The sequence below is a fragment of the Leopardus geoffroyi genome, chromosome C3, assembly GCF_018350155.1.
Source record: "Leopardus geoffroyi isolate Oge1 chromosome C3, O.geoffroyi_Oge1_pat1.0, whole genome shotgun sequence".
NCBI lineage: Eukaryota > Metazoa > Chordata > Mammalia > Carnivora > Felidae > Leopardus > Leopardus geoffroyi.
In genome coordinates this window covers 14765245-14785282 of record NC_059338.1, presented here as the reverse complement: position 1 = coordinate 14785282, position 20038 = coordinate 14765245, and the positions used below count along the sequence as shown (strand labels likewise).

At 44.0% G+C, this 20038-nt stretch overlaps 1 protein-coding gene across 2 annotated transcripts in view; it reads right to left on the bottom strand.

Moving 5' to 3' along the window:
* The window catches only part of ESRRG (estrogen related receptor gamma), a 627347-nt gene extending 608521 nt beyond the window's left edge, over positions 1-18826 (bottom strand). The window contains exon 1 of one of the 2 annotated variants that reach the window (XM_045455764.1): positions 18750-18826. Coding sequence is in view for 1 of the 2 variants with exons in the window: in XM_045455761.1 (XP_045311717.1) it covers positions 18750-18751 (2 nt within the window). In the remaining variant the exon portion in view is untranslated. The remainder of the gene's footprint in view (positions 1-18749) is intronic. The other variant, XM_045455761.1, reaches the window with a different exon arrangement.
* Between the last annotated feature and the right edge of the window lie 1212 nt (positions 18827-20038).

Here is a 20038-nt window from a genome sequence, read left to right as displayed (position 1 = left end):
GTAACAGATTAATCATGGGAAAGACAATCAACTCTATTAAGCCTCCATTTACTTATCTATAAAATCGGGACATAAAGAATGCTTAACTCATAGGGATTTCAAAGTGCTTTAAGTACCACACCATTGATTTTTATTTATATACAGCAGTGTATATAGAGAAAGAAATCATAGCGGTTAAAAATACTGGCTTTACCGTAACTGAGTTCAAATCCTGAATTCTGGTACTAAACGACCTTCAGGAAGCTACATTACCTCTCTTAGCCTATTTAGTTATATATAAAATGGAGACAATACTTTATGAAATGTTGTGAGAAGTCAAATAATTTTTAAAATTAAGCAGAATTAAAGAATTAAGTGGAATTAAAGTTCTTGTGATAGAGTAAGCACTCAATAAACAGTTTGTATCATTACAATTGTTAATAAACCCATTTCCAAGCCCAGCCTGGTAAATTTCCTTTGGTTTTCTTGTCACCAAACTAAATTGTCTTCAGGTCCTTACCCTTCACTAAATGACACCTAGATCTTCAACTTCTCTAGAATATTTTTTGATACTCACAATACTCTTAGAGAGTATTTATAGACAGCAGTCCTTAAAATAATTCCATCAAGCAGATGATGGATAGTTAATGTGTCACCAAAAAGTTCAAAATTCTTTATGTGTCACCAAAAGTTGTACTGGCATTGCTTTCACAAATTTTTGCTCTACAAAGCCCACATCTGAGGCATCTTCCTAATGTAGTAACAGTAGCTAGAAATTATTTAGCACTTACTGTGTGTCAGAGCCTGTTTAAAGCACCTTACTGATACTTAATTCCCCCACAACCTTGTGCAGTAACTGTATTACTAACTTCATCGTAATGTGGGGAAACTGAGAAACAAAGAGATACATCTAGCTGGAAGACCAAGGTTATCACACTAGGAAGTAGGTAAGGGAAGAAATGAACCCACACAGTCTAATTCTGGATCCTGCACTCTTAACCACTCTACTAAACTTCTTAATGCGAACACCAACAGTTCTAAGACCTATATTCAGCTTGGCCAACCTTGCGGCCTGACGTTCCTGGCAACCTGCCAGGCCTACACTTTACATTGTGTAGACCTGGCCTCAGAGTCTGCAGCTGTATTTAGTCATGCTTGCCACAGCCAGTCATTAAAATCGATATGATTGGGCCATCAGTCACATGATACTCTATTCTGATTCTCATCATTAACATCTACAGGAAAATAACTCCGGGTTCATTCAAGCCAAACACTAACTAGCCCCTCTGCTCACATTAGATAGGGATTATGCAATCTTAAAAACAAAGAAAATGAATCACACAAAAATGCATAGAACAGGGAAAAACACCCACTTTGGTCTCAGTCATCTTCCTATTTCATGTGGGGGTAAGACAGGTATAAAGCCTTAAGTAATATAGCTGACCCTTGAACAACACAGGGGTTGGGGAGCCCACAACCCCATACATCAAAAATTCACATTTTTGACGCATGGGTAGCTCAGTCAGTGAAGATCAACTCTTGATCTCGGCTCAGATCGTGATCTCACTGTTTGTGAGTTGAAGCCCCACATCGGGCTCTGTGCTGACAGTGCAGAGCCTGCTTGGGATTCTCTCTCTCTCTCTCTCTCTCTCTCTCTCTCTCTCTCTCCGCCCCTCCCCACTCCCTTCTCTCTCTCTCAAATAGACATTAAAAAAATATGTAAAAAAATCCACACATAACTACCCATAGCCTACTGTTTACCAGAAGCCTTACTGATGACACAATTAACACATATTTTATATGCTATGTGGATTATATACTGTACTCCTACAATAAAGTAAGCTAGAGAAAATGTTATCAGGAAAATCATAAGGATGAGAAAACACATTTGTAGTACCATATTGTATTTATTTTTAAAAAGTGGGCCTGCACAGTTCAAATCTGTGTGGCTCAAGGGTCAACTGTATGGATACCTAATAAAACAATAAGGGATGATTTATCCAATTTCAGGCTTAGAGTACAAAAACTTCTCATTCTATTCTGGGTTACTGAAACTGAAACAGCACCGTGAACCACTGTGCACAAACTGAGTTCCAACAAGGCCTTGTACAAGCCAATTTGAAGGGGCCCACATCCCAAACACATTTGGGGCATTTATAGACTTAGCTTTGTTTTACTCTAGATAGAGGCTGTTTGTGTCTTTGGTACTAAATTCAACAGATTCAAAATATCGTTTTATCGCTCTAACTGCAAGAAACAGTGGTAGCCCTTCCACATTAATCCCTTCAGATCCATGCTGTGAAAATAACCCAGCAACAGACCATGTAAATGTCTGAATCCCTCTCCAGATCTGCCCTAATGACTGAACGCCTAACTCCGATATAAAATTGAAAGAGAGTAAAAAAATAAATAGGTTACATTTCTTTTGTATCTGCCAACCCTTTTCCAGTAGATTCATTTTAATTTCATTTAGTCCTACGACATAAAGGCATGGTTCGTTTTCCAAGTATGATCTCTGTGCTTTTCTTGTAGCTTGGCTAGGTTTGATTTACTTAAGAGAGAATGTCCCTTGAGTAAACATTACATGGTTTTAAAAATAACAGAAGCATTATTTGAAACAAAGGTTGAATTGGAAAGTAAATGTAAACTTAAGGTTTAATTACATGTTGTGTCATAATGTAACTTCTTAGCCAGGGATTTAAAACACTCTACAACCGAGCACTAACTTGCCTTTCCAGTATTTTCTTGCCCTTTTTACTGACGTGGGAGAAACTGTGTGGACTTTGGGGGTCAGTTAGTCACAAACATTTACTAAGAAAATATTATGTACAAATTAGAGTCATAGGTACCAGGGGGCCCAAAAATGAATAAGATTATTAATAATACTGTAAATCCTGCTCCATTCCTTTGAAAAGTTCAGTTTAATAAAAAGAAACACACAAAAGTAATTGTAAAGTAGTATACGTGAATACAAGTACACTTAATATACAATGAAATGACTCCTGGGCGCCTGGGTGGCTCAGTCTGTTAAGCATCTGACTTCAGCTCAGGTCATAATCTCATAGCTTGTGAGTTCGAGCCCTGCGTCGGGCTCTGTGCTGACAGCTTGGAGCCTGGAGCCTGCTTCGGATTCTGGGTCTCCCTCCCTCTCTGCCCCTCCCCTGCTCATGCTCTGTCTTTCTCTCTCTTTCAAACATAAATAAACATTAAAAAAAAGAATATACTTATAAAAAAAAAAAAAGACTCCTCCTAGATATCCCCATGGCATCTCATGTTCAAACTCACTCCAAACTAGTTTTCTTCTAGTGTTCCTTATCTCCCTGACTGGCTTTGTCATCCATCCAAGAACACAGGGACCATCCTCCATATCACCTTCTCCCTCATCTACCATACCTAATCCTAAATATGAATTATTTCATCCCTGTTATCACAGCCCTAATTCAGCATATCTGTATATTTTCCTTGAACTAACAAGTTGAGCATTATTCACTCAGCTCACTCTCAAACTCATTCTTCACACATTAGCCAGGATGAATTCTTTCAAAACACAAATGACAGCCCTGACCATGATCTTCTCTTGCTCATTTTCTATTGGCTTTCCCTTCCTCTTAAAGAGAATCCTCCTTGACATGGCCTATGAGGTTCTTCAGGGTCTAGCCCCTACTTACTTCTCCTGCCTCATCTTGTACCTCCTCCTTCCACCCATGCCCCCACCGGACCTGGTCTCTTTTCAACCCTTTCACATATTCTGATGGTGTTCAGGACATGCTACCCCAAAATATGGTATCTTGACATACTGAATATTTTAAGCTGAAAGAGTGTGAGTAAACAGCAGAGCAAGAAGGTCTCTCTGACCTTCCCTCATGCTTCTCCCCTGACGCAGATCAGAACCTCGTGTGAGAGGTGCCCTCTCTGTACCCACAGGAAAGAAACATTCCTGTGTCCAAGGTGGAGGGACACCAGGAAGAAATCAAATGAATAGGCCTTGTTTTTCTTTCCCTCCGTTTACTACACTTAGCTCATACTCTTTGCCTTGTATCTTTCCATGGCTTTCCACTCAAACCTAGCACAAAAACATTCAGGTCTAATCATTTCTTTGGATCTTCATTTTCTCATGAAGGTTCCCGTGTCACATTAAACTTAGATTAAATAAATGTGTGCAATCTTCTGTTAATCTGTCTTTACCAGTTTAATTTTTCAGTACCATTCAGGAACCCTAAGAGTATCAAAGGCAACTTTTTCCTCTTCTAGAATCCCAAATTCCCCCCTAACATAAAGGTTTTGTACACAGTTCCCTCTGACTACCTAATTCACTGTTCCTTCCCCACTTAAGCACAGTTCTTCCCTGGTAAAAGTCCCCTGTTCTCCCTGACCAAGTTAAATTCTCATACTGTGAGCTAATCATTGTGCCCTTTTGCTCATTTTCATAACTATGTATCATAGCTCTCATTTTATGTTTGTTTGTGGGGAATATCCAATCAATTTCCAACCCTGCCATTAGACTTTAAGCCCCATAAGGGCAGGGACCATATCTACTTCTCCTCATCACATGCAATGCTTAACACAGTGACTAAAAGGGACAGATAATAAAATCCATGGAATAAACGAAACAACAAGGAAACAGTGATGAACTCTGCCTAGGGAAAGTTGGGATAATGCCACGGAAGAGGTGTCAGCTGTGTCCGGTGTTGAAAATACATAATGATTCATTAGGCAGAAGGAACACATGAGCAGAGACACAAAGAAATGAAACAGTCTGACACAGCTCAGTATTACTGAAGCTGTGGGTGTGATCTGTTTGGAGGAGGGGAACAGTAAAGTGTCAGAAATGAGGCTGGAGAGACTCAGGGACTAACCCACAGAGAGCCTTTTGTGCTCTGCAAAGCAATTTGGACTTTTGCCATGGGAAATCACTGAAGGGTTGTAAAAAGGGAGTAAAATGATCATCAGATTTGCATTTTAGAAAAATCACTCTCATGGTAGTGTGAAGGATGTCCTTGATAGGTTGATATTGGAGACAGGGTGACCAGTTAGGAGGCCATCCTCCAAGTCTACGTGAGAGATGAAAAAGGCACAAACCAAGGCAGTACTCGGGGATTAAGCAGAGCAGGCGGCTTCGAAAGATATTTAAGAGACAAAAGTGACTGATAACGGAGAGTAAGGTAAAAGAAAAAGTCTAAGTATACTACCGTGGTCTCTGGGCATGTGGGAGGGTGGTGTGGCCATTAACCCAGTTAGGGAGTACAGGACGTGAACTCAGTTTGGATAGATAGGTGAGTGTGTTTCTAAACCCAATGAAACTTAATATCTGAGGGCCTTCATGCCAGAACGATGGTGTCCCCCAACGCCCTTCTCCTCTTCCGTCTAATGCAGTTTCAGCTGAGCACATAACCACCTCGCAGGGACCGCACTATCTAGCCTCCCTATGTGCACATGACTGAGTTCTTGACAATGGAATAGGAGCCAAAGTACTCAACCTGTGTGTCATTTGCCTAAAAGGAAACTGCTTGCCCTGGATTTCTTCTCAGATAACCAGGAGTTGGGTTAGCAGAAAAACATTATGGAAAGAGTGAAGCAGACAGGCCAGACCAAGCATTCCATTAAAAACACTTATTTTGGGGGGGGGGGGGTATATATATATATTTTTTTTTAACTTATTTAATTCATCGTATATTGGAGTCTAGCTTAAAAGCGTTTCTTTTATGCCCTAATACACACTTTCAAGTAGAGAAATCCAGCAGACAACTGTTTACACCAGTCTGGACCTCCAAAAAGAAGTTTGAACCAACAGTGGAGAACTGACACCTCTTAGCATCTAGAAAGTAATAAAATCCATGGGAATAAAATTTAAAAAAGAACCTGGATTTGTATTCTGGCCCCACTTTTTATTATTAATGTGATTTTGAGTAAGTTATATCTATGAGCCTATATTATATCAACCTGTAATAATATCTGTATTAAGGTAACTAACTGCTATAAAGTTAAATCTCCACATCCCAGTAGCTCAACACCAAGAAGTTTATTTCTCACTTATGTGAACCCCAATTGCATATTAAGCAGGACCCAGGCTCCTCCATCCAGCAGCTCCTTCTCCCCTAAGATCTTGAAGTCTTTTGTTTCCAGGCTTTTCCCTTCCACAGTCCATGGTAGAACGGGCACATATGCTTCTGAACCACTTCGGCCTGAAAGTTACTCCACACTTCACTGTTGAAAACCACCTAGAGGCAAAGGGGCCTGGGAAATGAAGCTCCCCCTTGGAAGTCACTTGCCAGTAGAGGCCCTGTACAATAATGGCACACAAAGAGTGGTGAACAATGGCCTCAAAAGTAATCCCCCTGCTTGTCTTGGAGATGAAAAGCAAAAAGGAATGGATAATACACTTAACAGTGTATCATGTCTAAGGGACCCTCAATAGTGTTAGATCCTACCTTCTTCCCTGGTACTTCCCCCTCTTCGTCCATCCCAAATACACCTCTGTGTTCCAAATAGACCTTATATTCTCCCATGTTCATGCCTTTATTCACATTCTTATCTTTATACGCAAAACCCTAAGGATATTTTTTTTTCTTTTCTGCTACAACAATTCCAATTCTACCTACTTTTTTTTTGAAATTTATTTATTTATTTTGAGAGAGAGAGACAGACAGACAGCATGAGAAGGGGAGAAGCAGAGAGAGAGGAAGAGAGAATCCCAAGCAGACTCTGCACCATGAGCATAAGAGTCCAACATGGGGCTCAAACCTACGAACCGTGAGATCATGACCTAAGCTAAAACCAAGAGTTGGATGCTTAACCGACTGAGCCACCCAGGCGCCCCACTCAAAGACCAATCTCAAAGAAATCTCCAGAAGTCTACTTTTTGTAATTCTTCATGGCCAGATTAAGCTCCTTTCAACCACTGTCACCGTACTTACAAACTTTTTACAGACTTCCAAATTTAGCATTTATCAGATATTTGTTTGGTATTATAACAATATATGTATGTGGGGCACCTGCGTGGCTCACTCAGTGAAGTATCTGACTTCAGCTCAGGTCATGATCTCACGGTTCATGGGTTCGAACCCTGCATCGAGCTCTGTGCTGACAGCTCAGAGCCTGGAGCCTGCTTCAGATTCTGTGTCTCCTTCTCTCTCTGTCCCTCCCCCACTCTCTCTCTCTCTCTCTCTCTCTGTCTCTCAAGAAATGAATAAACATTTAAAAAGTTTAAAAAAATAACCCCAAAACATATGTACTTACCCTTCCTGACAACCTCCAAGCCTAAGAAGATGTAAAGCTCCTTGAAGACAGCAACTGCATTTAACTTCTATTGTTCACAGTGATTAAAAAATTAAACTGAACTTAGACTTAGAACTTAAGAGACCAACGATTAGAGATCTGGGGTCTCCTCAAAGAATGAAAAGCTGAATAGTCATTCAGGCAACTCTGGAAAGGGGGGAAAACCGCACTTTGCTTCAAGTATTTATATACTCAGGTGAGGGCTCTCTGAGTTACTGGGATATCTGCTTCATTTCTTTCTTTAACTTTGTATACCCATGAGGAAGCATGTGTGGTAAAACCTGTTTATGAATAAAGCACGTACTTAACGAACAATAAAGCAACATATCTTTAAATATTATCATAACCAAGAAAAACAAACAATTCTGAAGAGGCTTCTTTAAGAACTCTCCACAGGCATGAATCAAGGTGGTGATGTGGCAGTTCTCGGGGTAATTTGATAAATGTCAACAACAAAACTATTGAAATCCCTCCATCAGGTGAACACACCTCTCTGAGTTATCTGAGCATTTGCCAAGTCACTTTCTTCTGTTCAGATATAGCCAGCCACTGCCTTAGCAAAAGAAGAAAAAGGAAAAAAAAAAAAAAAATGGAAGTAATTGGACTTCAGGCGGTCCGCTGAAAATACCTATTATTTTCCTTTTCCCAACAACTATCCTGGTAAAAGTAGACCATACATAGGCAGGAGGTATTTCTCAGCATACAATCTGATTACATGCACCCAACCAAAGGCTGGGTGCTCCTCAAACAATATGCAGTTTTCCGTGTAGGGAGATTGGCACGTGAACCCACTAACACTACTCTTCCCACACCAGATGCTCCCAGATGGCCTCTGAATTCCTGAAGGAACCTGAAAGAATCGGTCTGCCTTTCCTCTCCAGCTGGAGAAATCAGAGACATATTCAGGGATCCACTCCGTGTTCAAATTCAACGCCCAGTCCAACTTTCAAAGACAGTCCAGGGACGATCTAGATTCCTGGACACAAGTTCTCAGACTAAAGTCTGCCCATTGCTTATTCCAGTGTTCATCAGGATTTCAGAACAAAGCTACCCTGGAGGGTGAAGGGGCAGTGAGATTCCATTGCCTAAGATACACTCCATATCTTACCAGTGCCACTTATTTGGGCCTTCCAGTGGGGAGGGATCTCACCGAAATGTGTAAGGAGAGTGAGACCCAAAAAAGCATTCTCTAGAACACTAGACCTAGGAGTTATTCTGTATATGCAGGATCCTGTGATCAGTCTGGAAAACATCACAAACAATAGCCTTCTTTCAGATAAGCATAGCGCCTATTAGTACACCGAGGGCTCTGACATGTCCTGCCGTGAAGAAACCTGTTGAACCCACAATATATTTGTCTACACGAAAGCTTCTGAAGCAAAATGCTTATTAACGTCTCTCCTCAAAAGACTGTGGGTCCCATGAGGTCAGGGTCTGTGCTCTTTTCTTCACTGCTGTTCCTCAAGTGCTTAACACAGTACTGGATACTTTGATAAATATTTGATGAATTAATGAATATCTTGTGGAAAGAAGGTCCCACAGAACATGCTAAATTTATGACTCTTCACATCTCTATGGAATACTTCACATAAAGACAACCTCCCCAAATAGGAAGATCACTTTAAATCTCATATTCAAATCCCAGTTGGTGAGGTAACTGAATAGTGCACTGGCACTTACTGTTTGTGGTCAGAAAATTTCTCCTTTCCACTCAAACTATCTTTTGTCAGTGTCAAATTAACTTGATCGTATATATCAAAATTTTTAGTATCTAGACCAGCAATGCTTAAAATTTACTGTGTATAAAAATATATTGAGGGGACTGTTCAAGATGCCAAGTCCTGGAGACTCAATATTTCTAGAGCAGACCCAGCACTCCGCATTTTACTCAAATATCCTACCGTCATCCCGACATGGCTGTTCAGGTAGAACATGCTCTCAGAAATGCTGAACAAGAGATACTGTGGAAAAGGAGCCCCTGACTTGGTACCAGAGCCTGGTTTGAGACTCAGATCTGTGTCCTCACTACTCATGTGGCCATAGCAGTAATCTCTCAGCTTTCCTTCCCTCTCTTGGGACTCATAATACATTCCCTAATCCACATACCTAGCTCCAACAGACCTACCTCCTAGCATTAAATAAGGGGAAAAGCATTTGTGAAACCATGCCCTGAAACCTAGCAGGTGTTCACACACACTGTTCAACAAATCAATAAGTTCACAGTTATTTTAACATTGTGGGGAATTAACCAAACTCTATCACAGCAAGCATTCAACACAGAAAGATTTTCTGCTGATTATTTAGAGACAGACAAAACAGAGCTGGACCAATAGTGTATGCATCCATATCAGTCAGCCTGGCAAACTGTTCCTCAGAACATTTGGCTCATGCTTATGGACACAGTAATTACCCAAATCATGGTGAGAGCCAAACTGTGCGACATTGGCCACAACACCCAGAATGTTACAATATTTCCTCTGCTTGTACCAGACCTTCAAAAAGTGGACTCTTGGGGCGCCTGGATGGCTCAGTAGGTTGAGCGTCCAACTCTTGATTTCGGCTCAGGTCATGACCCAGGGTTGTGGGTTCGAGTCTTTTTTCAGGCTCTATGCTGAGTGTGGAGCCTGCTTAAGATTCCCTCTCTCCCTCTGCCCCTTTGCCCCTCTCCCTTACTCTCTCTCTCTCTCTCTCAAATAAAATTTAAATTTAAATTTTAAAAAGTGGACAATTCATTCTTATGTCAGCTAACGGCTAAATTCTTTGGCACCTATATATTTACAGAAGGAAAGATTTCCCATTTATCAAGTATCTTCATTAATAATAATTAATCATTGTTCAAAGAGTAGAATGCAATGGACTACATGTAACAACAATACAGTCCTCAGTGCATTTAATTCTCTTTCCATTCTGAACACTCTCTGGAGCCTGTAGCACTCAGGATAATTGCTATGAAAACTGCTCAATCGCCCTACAAAGAATCCTTTGAAAACACTAGAAATAGGGTTGATTGTTTCCTAACTTTGCAGTATACTCTGAAGCCTGTCCTTTGGAATAGATCTGATATTGCTTATTATCCACCTTGCATATATAAAATAAGAAAGAAAAAAAATAATCACTGAAAGATCTCTGCTTCAAAGACTATTAATAATTTCTAATTAGTGTATTACTCTATATCCTATATATTAATTTGTTGTCATTTGTGTGTGTGTGTGTGTGTGTGTGTGTGTGTTGGCTTTTCTTGCCCTTCTGATACTAAACTTTAAATTTTTAAATGTTTTTCCCATAGCTCAAGCACTCAGTGGATACCCAACAAACTTCATTGGCTCATCGACCTGTGGTTGATGAGAGCAGCAAGTGAATTTGGAGAACTGAATTCATGCCATAATGTTTATTTTCTATTGTTTATTATTGCCTTTGTGCTTAATGTTCTGGTTGCCATCTACTTCCTGTGCCTATTAGCAGTCTCGTGTTAGCAGGAACAAATGTGATTGATTACAGGGTTCACACAGGTAACCAAGTAAATGAATCAAGCCAAGTTTGGTGACCCCATCAAAAGATGGCAGTGACAGCTTGACTCCAGCAGATTATTGCTGTGGGAGAACGCAGGAATGCCGCCCTGGCATTCCTAGACCTCCAAATGTTTCCAGAAAAGTCGGGCCTGTAATAGGTACCCAATAAATATTTGCTGAATCCATTAATCAGACTCCAATTTTCATCAGAAATCTCTAGATTTCAGATGTAAGCAGCATAATATAGTAGTAAGAATACAGACTCTCAAGTCCGACTGCCTTCATTCAAAACTTAACTCTGCCACCTATCAGCTCCATGACCTTGGGCAAGTTATACAAAACCTCTGGGCTTGGTTTTCTCATCTGTAACAGGGGGAAAGTATCGACTTCACAGGGTTATTTGAGAACTTTTTTTTAAATATGCATTAAATCTTAGGATAATATCTGGAACATTGCAAGTGCCACATAAAAAAGGAAGCTCACACTTAAACTTCAAAATGCCTTATAATTTTCACATGTTATCCCATCTTTCCCCACCATAACTGGTGGATAAACATGTGACTCTGTAGACAAGGAAACAGAGTCTCCCTCAGAACCCGCAGGACTGTTCAGGATGACAGCCATGCACGTGACTCACGCAGGAACCCTGGGCATGCATGCTTAGTGTGCAGTGATTTACCCAACAGTGTATCCCTTAAAATGGCAGATGTACAAATCTGGTCCAATACTTCTGATGGACAGAACCAGAGATGTCTCAATCAGTGTTCATCATAAACCCTCTTACTCAATAACTAAATACTGAAATAAAATGAAGATCTGATTCAACCCCCTGTGTGGTTATTTCTAACCCAAATGTTAATTACCCAAAACCAACCAATTTGAGAGAATAATCAAAACCTTTACATTCAATAATGTCCCTTTATATTCCTCTTTTATTAATTTTTGCTTTTAAATTCCATTGCAATAATTTAGTTTCTCTTTCCTCTGACTCTAAGACCTTTCTCCCAGGGGCTTTACAGATACATCACCTGACCACAGGCCCGTGTGTGGCTGTGTGTAAAAACTGCTAAGTTAGGAACACCCTGTCAACCTTTTCTTTCATTTTCCTGGTTGTTGTTGGTTTAAGGCAGATGTTTAATGTTATTTAAACAGAGGAGACTATTTAAAATTTCTTGGAAGATGGATTCGATAATGATATTTTTCTAAAAAACACCTACTGTCTTCTTGAGATCAAAGATCTCATTCAGCAGGGTAGACATCTTATCTGAATAACTCAGGACTTCTTCAAAGAAAAAGGTCAGTGTAGCTGTAGCTGTTTCCTTCCCTTGAACAGCAGTAACTTTATGTTACTGCCTGATAACCTGCATTTCACAAAGCTGCTCTCTGCGCATTACAGAAGAGTCTTCTCTTTTTTTAGGGTATGGAGTTTTGAATATTTGTTTTGTGTTGTGTTTAAGACTGAGTCTCCTCACGGAGGAGAAATGCACCTATTGTTAAAAATAACTACTACCAAATTGGACTTTATCAAAATCCAAAACTTTTATGAATTGCGGGGCATTATCAAGAAGGTGAACAACTCATAGAATGGGAGAAAATATAAATGTATGCAAGTCATATACCTGATAAGTATCTAATATTCAGAATATATAACAGACTCTCACAATTCAACAGCAAACAAACAACCCAATTAAAAAAATGAGCAAATTGGGGCGCCTGGGTGGCGCAGTCAGTTAAGCGTCCGACTTCAGCCAGGTCACGATCTCACGGTCCGTGAGTTCGAGCCCCGCGTCAGGCTCTGGGCTGATGGCTCAGAGCCTGGAGCCTGTTTCCGATTCTGTGTCTCCCTCTCTCTCTGCCCCTCCCCCGTTCATGCTCTGTCTCTCTCTGTCCCAAAAATAAATAAACGTTGAAAAAAAAAATTTAAAAAATAAAATGAGCAAAGGCAGTGAATAGACCTTTCTCTGAAAAAAACACTCAAATGGACAACAGGCACATGAAAAGATGCTTGGCATCATGAGTCATGGCAAATATGCAAATTAAAACCACAGTGAGATACCACTTACACCCGCGAGGGTGGCTATGACTGTTTTTTAAATAAAAAAATAAATAAATGTTGGTGAAGATGTAGAGAAACTAGAACCCTCAGACATTTATGGTATGACTCTACAATTGTGCAGACACTGGAAAGCAGTGTGGGGACTCCTCAAAAAGTGAAACACAGAATTATGATGCGACCTGGGAATTTGACTGTCCCCAACAGGTCTGAAAACATACATCCGAGCAAAACCTTGTAAACGTATGTCCACAGCAGCATTCACAACACCCCAAAAATGCAAACAACACGAATGTCTGTCAACAGAGGACTGCATAAACAAAATGTGGTATATCCATGAAATCCAGGATCATTCAGCCAGAAAGAGAAGTGAAACACTGAAACATCTATAACATGGACGAACCTCGACGGCACTGTGCTAAGTATCGAAGCGAGAAACCAAAGGCCCAATGCTAAACGATCTCAATTATAAAATGTCCAGAACAAGCAAATCCATACATACAGGCTGCAGGTGAGTGGTTGTGAGGAGAGGGGGAATGGGGAGACCGCTGAATGGGTACAGGTGATGACGATGCTCTGGACTCAAACAGTGGTGTTGGTTGCACATCATTGTGAATCTAATGAGCTACGTTATATGTTTGCAAATGGTTTCAATATTTTATGATATCTGGAATTTTATCTCATTAAAAAAAAAATACTGGCTTGAACCCCCAACAGGAAAAGCAAGAACCGTCTTCCCATACAAAGCAACTGCGCACAATGTATCACCCAAATGATATTAAGGAGCAAAAGACTGCATGTAGGTCAGTGCCTGACAATGTGTCCTTATTCCCTTCATTTCATGGTGCCATTTATCATTAGCCCTTTGCTCTTGAACAACATTTTTGGTTTGTCGGTTTGTCAGTAGAAGCTTCTTTTCTGATGCTGGGTTTCTTATCAACACTTTAGCGAATTTGGCTGTCACTGGTTAACAAATATATGTGGGAACCTTCTCCCTTCTAAATTACATTAAAATGTTTAATTTGAAATAAGAGAATATTGATGATTCTGGTAAAGGGAGGTTTATGATTTATCAAACATCAGTATTTTTTAAAATATTTATTTTGAGAGAGACAGAACCCAAACAGGAAGGGGCAGAGAGAGAGGGAGAGAGAGAATCCCAAGCAGGCTCCGCACTGTCAGCACAAAGCCTGATGTAAGGCCTGATCTCACAAACTGTGAGATCATGACCTTAGCTGAAATCAAGAGTCAGAAGCTCACTGAACTGAGCCACCCAGGTGCCCCGATAAATCAGTAATTTGTATCATTAATCCACATGAGACAAATGAAAAGAGAACATTGATATATCTAATAGAAAAAATAAAGAACATTAAGAAAAAACTAATTAGTAAGTCTCCCCCAAAAAGAAGACCTATATTTTCTCCCAAGAAGAAATGTCTTTTTTTACTACTTAAATGTTAACCATAAAATAGATTATATGAATGGGTCAGAAGAATATACCATATGCTTAAAATCTTAAGTTTTCTGTCCTTCAAACCTTCCTGTCAACTAGGTTATACAATGGAAAATGTCGAAAAATAACTTTAAGCTGGGAAAAAATCTAATTTGAATATATACTTGTTAATAAGCAGTTGATGGCAGATTCAGTTAGATGGGAGGATATAACTACAAAGCAGCATGACCAAGTCACACACAAAGTTCTGAAAAGAAATCTAGTTGTCAATGAATTTCACAATCTCCTGAACCTATGTTAAATAATTTTTAACATACACCGTGATTTTTTTTTAATCTCAAAGAAAAATCCTGTATTAAAAAGGCACATTTACCTTTTATCAGGGAACTATTTAAATGTTAATCTGACCAGGTTTATTCCAAATAGGCAAGAGGAGGGAAAAGAGCAGGCATTTAAATAATTCAAGTTTAAAACAAAGAAACTCACTTCCATCTCAAGTATGTGTCTCATTCAGGTGAAAAGCAAAGGCAGTTTTAACCAGAAGTACCTGGAGAATTGCAGTGGGAATAATCCTGTCTCATAGAAGCTGAACATATCTGGTTCATGTACTGTTATTGTAAGGAAATTTGAGAAATACAGAAACTAAAACCAACCTGTTGAAGGTGAACAAGAATTTGATGGAAATAAATGCTTATATTTTATGTCAAAATCAGGTGAGGCAGAGGAGCGCATTATGTATTCGGTGGTCAGATTTTTAACAACACTCAGCCAGAATATGTATCTGAACATTTGGCCAAAACAGTCACCTGAACTGAGAGTTCTGTTTCTTCACGTAAGAGGGGAAATGAAGTTAAAGGATGAGACCTATGGAGGAAAGCACTGAAGTAATGGAAATTCCTTGTCAAACAGAATCACTCGGTTCTTCCTTTGGTTCTCTCGAATTCCCCTTCTCCATTTCCCTTTCAGGCCTGGCGTCCGTTCCCAGATCTGTGTAAATTTAGTGATCAAATGGAATCCTGATGGAGACTGCACTCCCATCCTCTAAACCCTCACTTCTTAGTAAAAGGAGTCTCTATGAGGGAGAACAGGTTAGGAATTACCCCACAGCTGGAGTCCTGGGGCTTCTGACCCAAGAAAGATTGTTCGTGGTGACAGAGAAGGGAGCTGCTCCAGCTTTTGAGAAAAGTGGCTATTGCCTTCATCCATGCACACACAGCACACAGTTTTCTTGTTCTGCTTTTTGTTTTGTTTTTTTTTTTCCAGTCAAAGCTCTGTCTGGGGACAGGGAGAGGGGGAACTGGTATGGGTTCTAATACCACCGTAGTCCCCAGATGACCCAGCTTTGCTGTAGAGAGAACAGGAGGGCAGACAAGGGAATAAAGGTGGGGCTTAAGAAGACAGGGGCTGGCAGAGTGCAGCTGAAAGTTTTAGGGCTCATAACACTGTCTTCCTCTGGGAGCGTTCAGGGTGATCTCACCCTTGCGACACAGCAGCTCATGGCACCATGAAAACATGATTTAGGGACTGTCAACTGATTATTCATAAAACGGTGACACCATTTATAACCATGATCTAAGGCCATCTATGAAAGGCAAGGCCTTGCTCCCAAGTGGGCCACCTCTGCCAAACCCTGCCTCTGCATTGTTTCCCTGCTTATGGCCTCTTCTCAAGGCTTCTAGGTCACAGACCCAAAGAATTTGAAGAGGACAGTCCCTTATCCTGCCACTTTCACAGTTCCTTGAAATCATGAGCTATTTTGGAGAAAAGGGTATTTCTTCTGTTCACTAGTACATTTGGAAACAAAAAGGCCTCCTCTTTCTCTGCCTTCACCTCCTTCCACACACAAAGTTTGGGCACAGAACTCTCTAGTTCTGTCTGGAGGGTGGAAAGTCATCTTCACTCACACTCAGGTAGAAAACTCGGGGTCCTTCCTATCCAGAGCCCCTGTAGGTAAAACCCCAGGGGGGGCTGGAGGCCACTCAGCAGAGGCAGAGCACAGAAAGACTGGGACAAAAAATAACTTGAAGCCTAGAGACAGAACAAGAAGGATCCTGCAGCACAGCAGCAGAGGAGAGAGCTAAACCAGAGCTTAAGGCAAGTTCATCTTACTTCGTTAAGCCAAGGAAGCTGCCATGTTCTAAGAGCCCATTAGAGACCGGAAAAAAGCCCTACCGGCTCCCAGAATTCCTAACAGCACAATCTGCTGGGTGAGCCCCCTTCTCCCGGCACAGTCCAGTCTGAAAGCCTGGGGGGCCTTGCCCACCTTCAGGCCCCAGATTCCATGCCAAAGTAGAACCGCCAGGGTTGGGAAAGACAAGCTGGGCCTTTTCCATCTTTGACCTGCTTCTGAGTGGCGCGTATCCTAGAACACTGGGGACAGAGTATTTGAACGTGGCTGAGGGTCGGGAGCGGAGGAGGCTGAGTTCAAGTGAGTCACTGTGTGAGCTGATGCACCCACTAGCCAGCCGAGGCCAGAGAACTTGGGCTGGGGGTTCTTGTCTTGGGCAACTCCACCGGCCTCCAAACGCCGTGTGTGTTCTTTTCAAGGGGGACTAGAGAAAAAACAGCTAGCTAGAGGTCATTCTTTTTGACCATACCGGTCCCTTTACTGTGCGTTTTTTCTCTCATTGCCCCTTTCCACCTTTCTTTGATGTCATTCTCCCCTTCCTTCCCTGTCTTCCTCTTAAGACTTGCGTAAAGAGGAGAGGCTCAGAAAACGCGCCACGGGACAGCAGAGTGGCATTTACGGTCGGGAGTGGGGTGGGGTGGGGTGGGGTGGGGAGGGGGAGATACTGAGACGTCGCTACCCCAGGCCCCGAATGCGGACATTTACCGGTCCCTACCGCTAGTTTCTGGTGCAGAGTTGCATTAAGTTTGACGTCTACCCATAACCTTTCATGTGGCCCAGGGAGAGTAGCAGAAACTTTCTTCTGCTTTTAACTTGGCAGTTGAGTTCCTGAAAGCTGTCTTGGGCGGGCAGGGGTGAGAATCGGGACAGCTCTGGGCCAGGTATGGGCGGCCCCCGTCCTGTCAGAACCAGAATGTCCCTGTAGGGCCAGGTCTGGAGAGAAGCAGGGACGTGGGCTGGGATCAGACCCCTCCCCCACCTCTGTGCCAGGGAACTCTGGGTGCACGCACGCTGGACAGTGAGGTCCCCTCTCCCAGGCACTGCCATAGACCCGTCTTGGCTCTTCACTGCCCACCAGTCTAGCCACGCGGCCGACTGAACGCTTTGGAGATGTGGCCACAGGGGGATTGCAAGTGTGACATCCACTGGGAGAGCAGAAATTGGAGGCGGGTAAGAAGTTAAGCCGGCGAGGGCGCGGGGCCCTGCGCGCGCGCGAGAGAGGGGAGGCCGCAATTCTCCCCTCACTGGCTCCTAACCCTCCCCACCTCCGTTCTGGGGCTCTGTCCTTCGGCCAAACGGATCTGAGCCCCGGGTTATTTTCAGTCACAACCGCCTCCGCCCCCGCCCCCGCACGTCGTGCCAAGGTTCCGGGGGCGGGGGAGAGGAGGGCGGTTGGACTTGTGGGGCGCGAGTCTCACGCCTGACGCCGCGCGCCTGCGAGAAAGCCGGCCTGGCGGCGGCTCCGCTCGCACAGCCGTTCCCCGCGCCATAAACGCGCGCCGAGCGCTTCTCGCGCCTCTCGCGCCGGGGACTCGGGAAACGCTCCTGCCCGCCCGGCTCCCCGCCCTCTTGACGTCTCACTTCTAAAACACATAGGCATCCTCCAAGGTTCTGGCATTTATAAAAAACAGGACAAGGGCAAGGCCCACGGACCGCCGAGATCCGCCTGCGCCTTTGCGGTCTGCGCAAGCGAGTCCTGTCCGCAGCCGCTGGGGAAAAGCGGGCATCGCAACGCCCAGTTCTACGTGGAATTTAGGGAACTGACGCTGACCCTATTTCCCAGCTAGCCTTATCCTGTACCCACGTCCTTCCCTCCTTTCTACTGGGGTGGTTCCGAGATTTTGATTAAGACATCTGTCCCAGCATCGCAGAGGGAGGGTCCTAAATGGCGAGGCTTCCCGAGCACTTGACTCTCATCCCGCGATCCGTGCCACGGCAAAAGGAAAGGTCTGGATCCAAACGCTCCTAGTCCCCTCCCCCAGCGCGCGGGGCCGCGCTCCAGACCCGCTCCATCACGCCCCTCCCCCGCCCTCAGCCCCACACAATTTCCCTGTTGATGAAACACACACGCCCAGCCCACCCCGCCTCCCGCGTAAAGGCCAGTGCTGTCTCTTTTTGTGCCCAGATGCAAACTCAGCTGGAAGTTGAGAGCAGGGCAGAGTCAGAGATGCAAGGAAAGAGAAACAGAAGAGAAAAATCAGAGGGGTGAGAGCGCTGAGCGGAGCTGGAGGTCGCAGGGGCCGGGGCACAGGCGGAGGAAAGCCCTAGGGGCGCGGGCGCGGCGGCGGAGCCGCTGCGCCTCCCCCGCGTCTGCCACCCGCGAGCGCCCAGCGGGGTCAAGCGCGGACTCACATGGTCGGACTGCAGAGCCGCTCTCAACTACTGCGGGTGGGTGGTTTCGGGACTCCCCGAGATCTTCTCCCCGGCTGCCTGCGGTGCGAGGGCAGAAACAAAAACAAAACAAATCACGGGACACAATCGAGACGGGCCGCTCGGCGCCGCGGGGACCTCGCGCACTTCGCGCAGGAAAGCGGGCACGGGGATTCGGGCTGCCGCAAGTAGCCTATAAATAGCGAACTTTTAGACAGAATCAGCTAACAAATGAGAGGAGCGGGCGTACATTTGCGCACAATCCCCCTTTCCGGGGACGACCCGACCACCCCTCCCGCCCCTCTCCAGACAGGATTTGGGAGGGGACAGATTCGGAAAGCGAGGTGGAGTTTAATTTTTGTGGAATTTACGGTAGTTTTGGTGTTTTTGCAAGGGGGGCACTCCGCCTCTTTGACCCTCCCTTTCCGCCTACCTTGGCTGCAGCCCCTCCACCCCCACCCCCACACGCTGCTAGGCGCGCAGGTACCTGCCATGAAGGGCAAAGGTCCTGGAGAGCCGCGATCCTAGGGGTTGAGTGTAGTGCAGGGTGGGGGAGGGGAACACGGAGCCGGGCTTCCCTGGGGATTACTTGGAGCGACAGAAGGAAAGCGGAAAACTGCCAGCGTTTGGGGGTTTCCTCAGATGCCAGGAAGGGAATTTAGGTAATCTCGAGTTTGGGAGGGAAGTGCGAAAGGGTGAGTGGAGAGGGCACAAAGGAGTTCCTAGAGTACAGGTTTCCTTTCCCAGGGCAACAGTAACCCTCCGGTGCTAGCAAACCCCCTCTCGGCAACTTTACTTGAACCCTCGGCCCTGGCGGGGCCGGGAGACCGAAGGCGCACGCCGGGGTTGAGTCCTTGCTTGCCTTGGGGGCCTCAAGCTCTCGAAGAAGCGCGTCCTGCCGGCTGGTGCCCCAAGGTCTGGCTCGCTGGCTTCCCGAAGCCGGACACCTTTTCGCCGAGCCCGCTCACACCTGCCGACCGGAAGAGATCTATTTGACCAGGAGTACTGAACACCGCTAGCCGTCCGCCCGCCCCCTTTCCTTGCGCCAAGGCCGGATTGCCAATGGCGATTGGGTTGGTTCGATTTTCATTTTCTTTCCAGGTGCTTCTTCAAAACTAAAGCCCCCGAGGACGGCGTACACTCACTCTCCAAACTCCCTAGTTCAGGAGATTGCTTCACTAAATTTATCCTGGATGTTTCACAGGAACCACAGTCAGCAGTGTATCAATAGGGGCGGGAGTGGGGGTTGGAGAAATTGAGGGCGCAGCAGG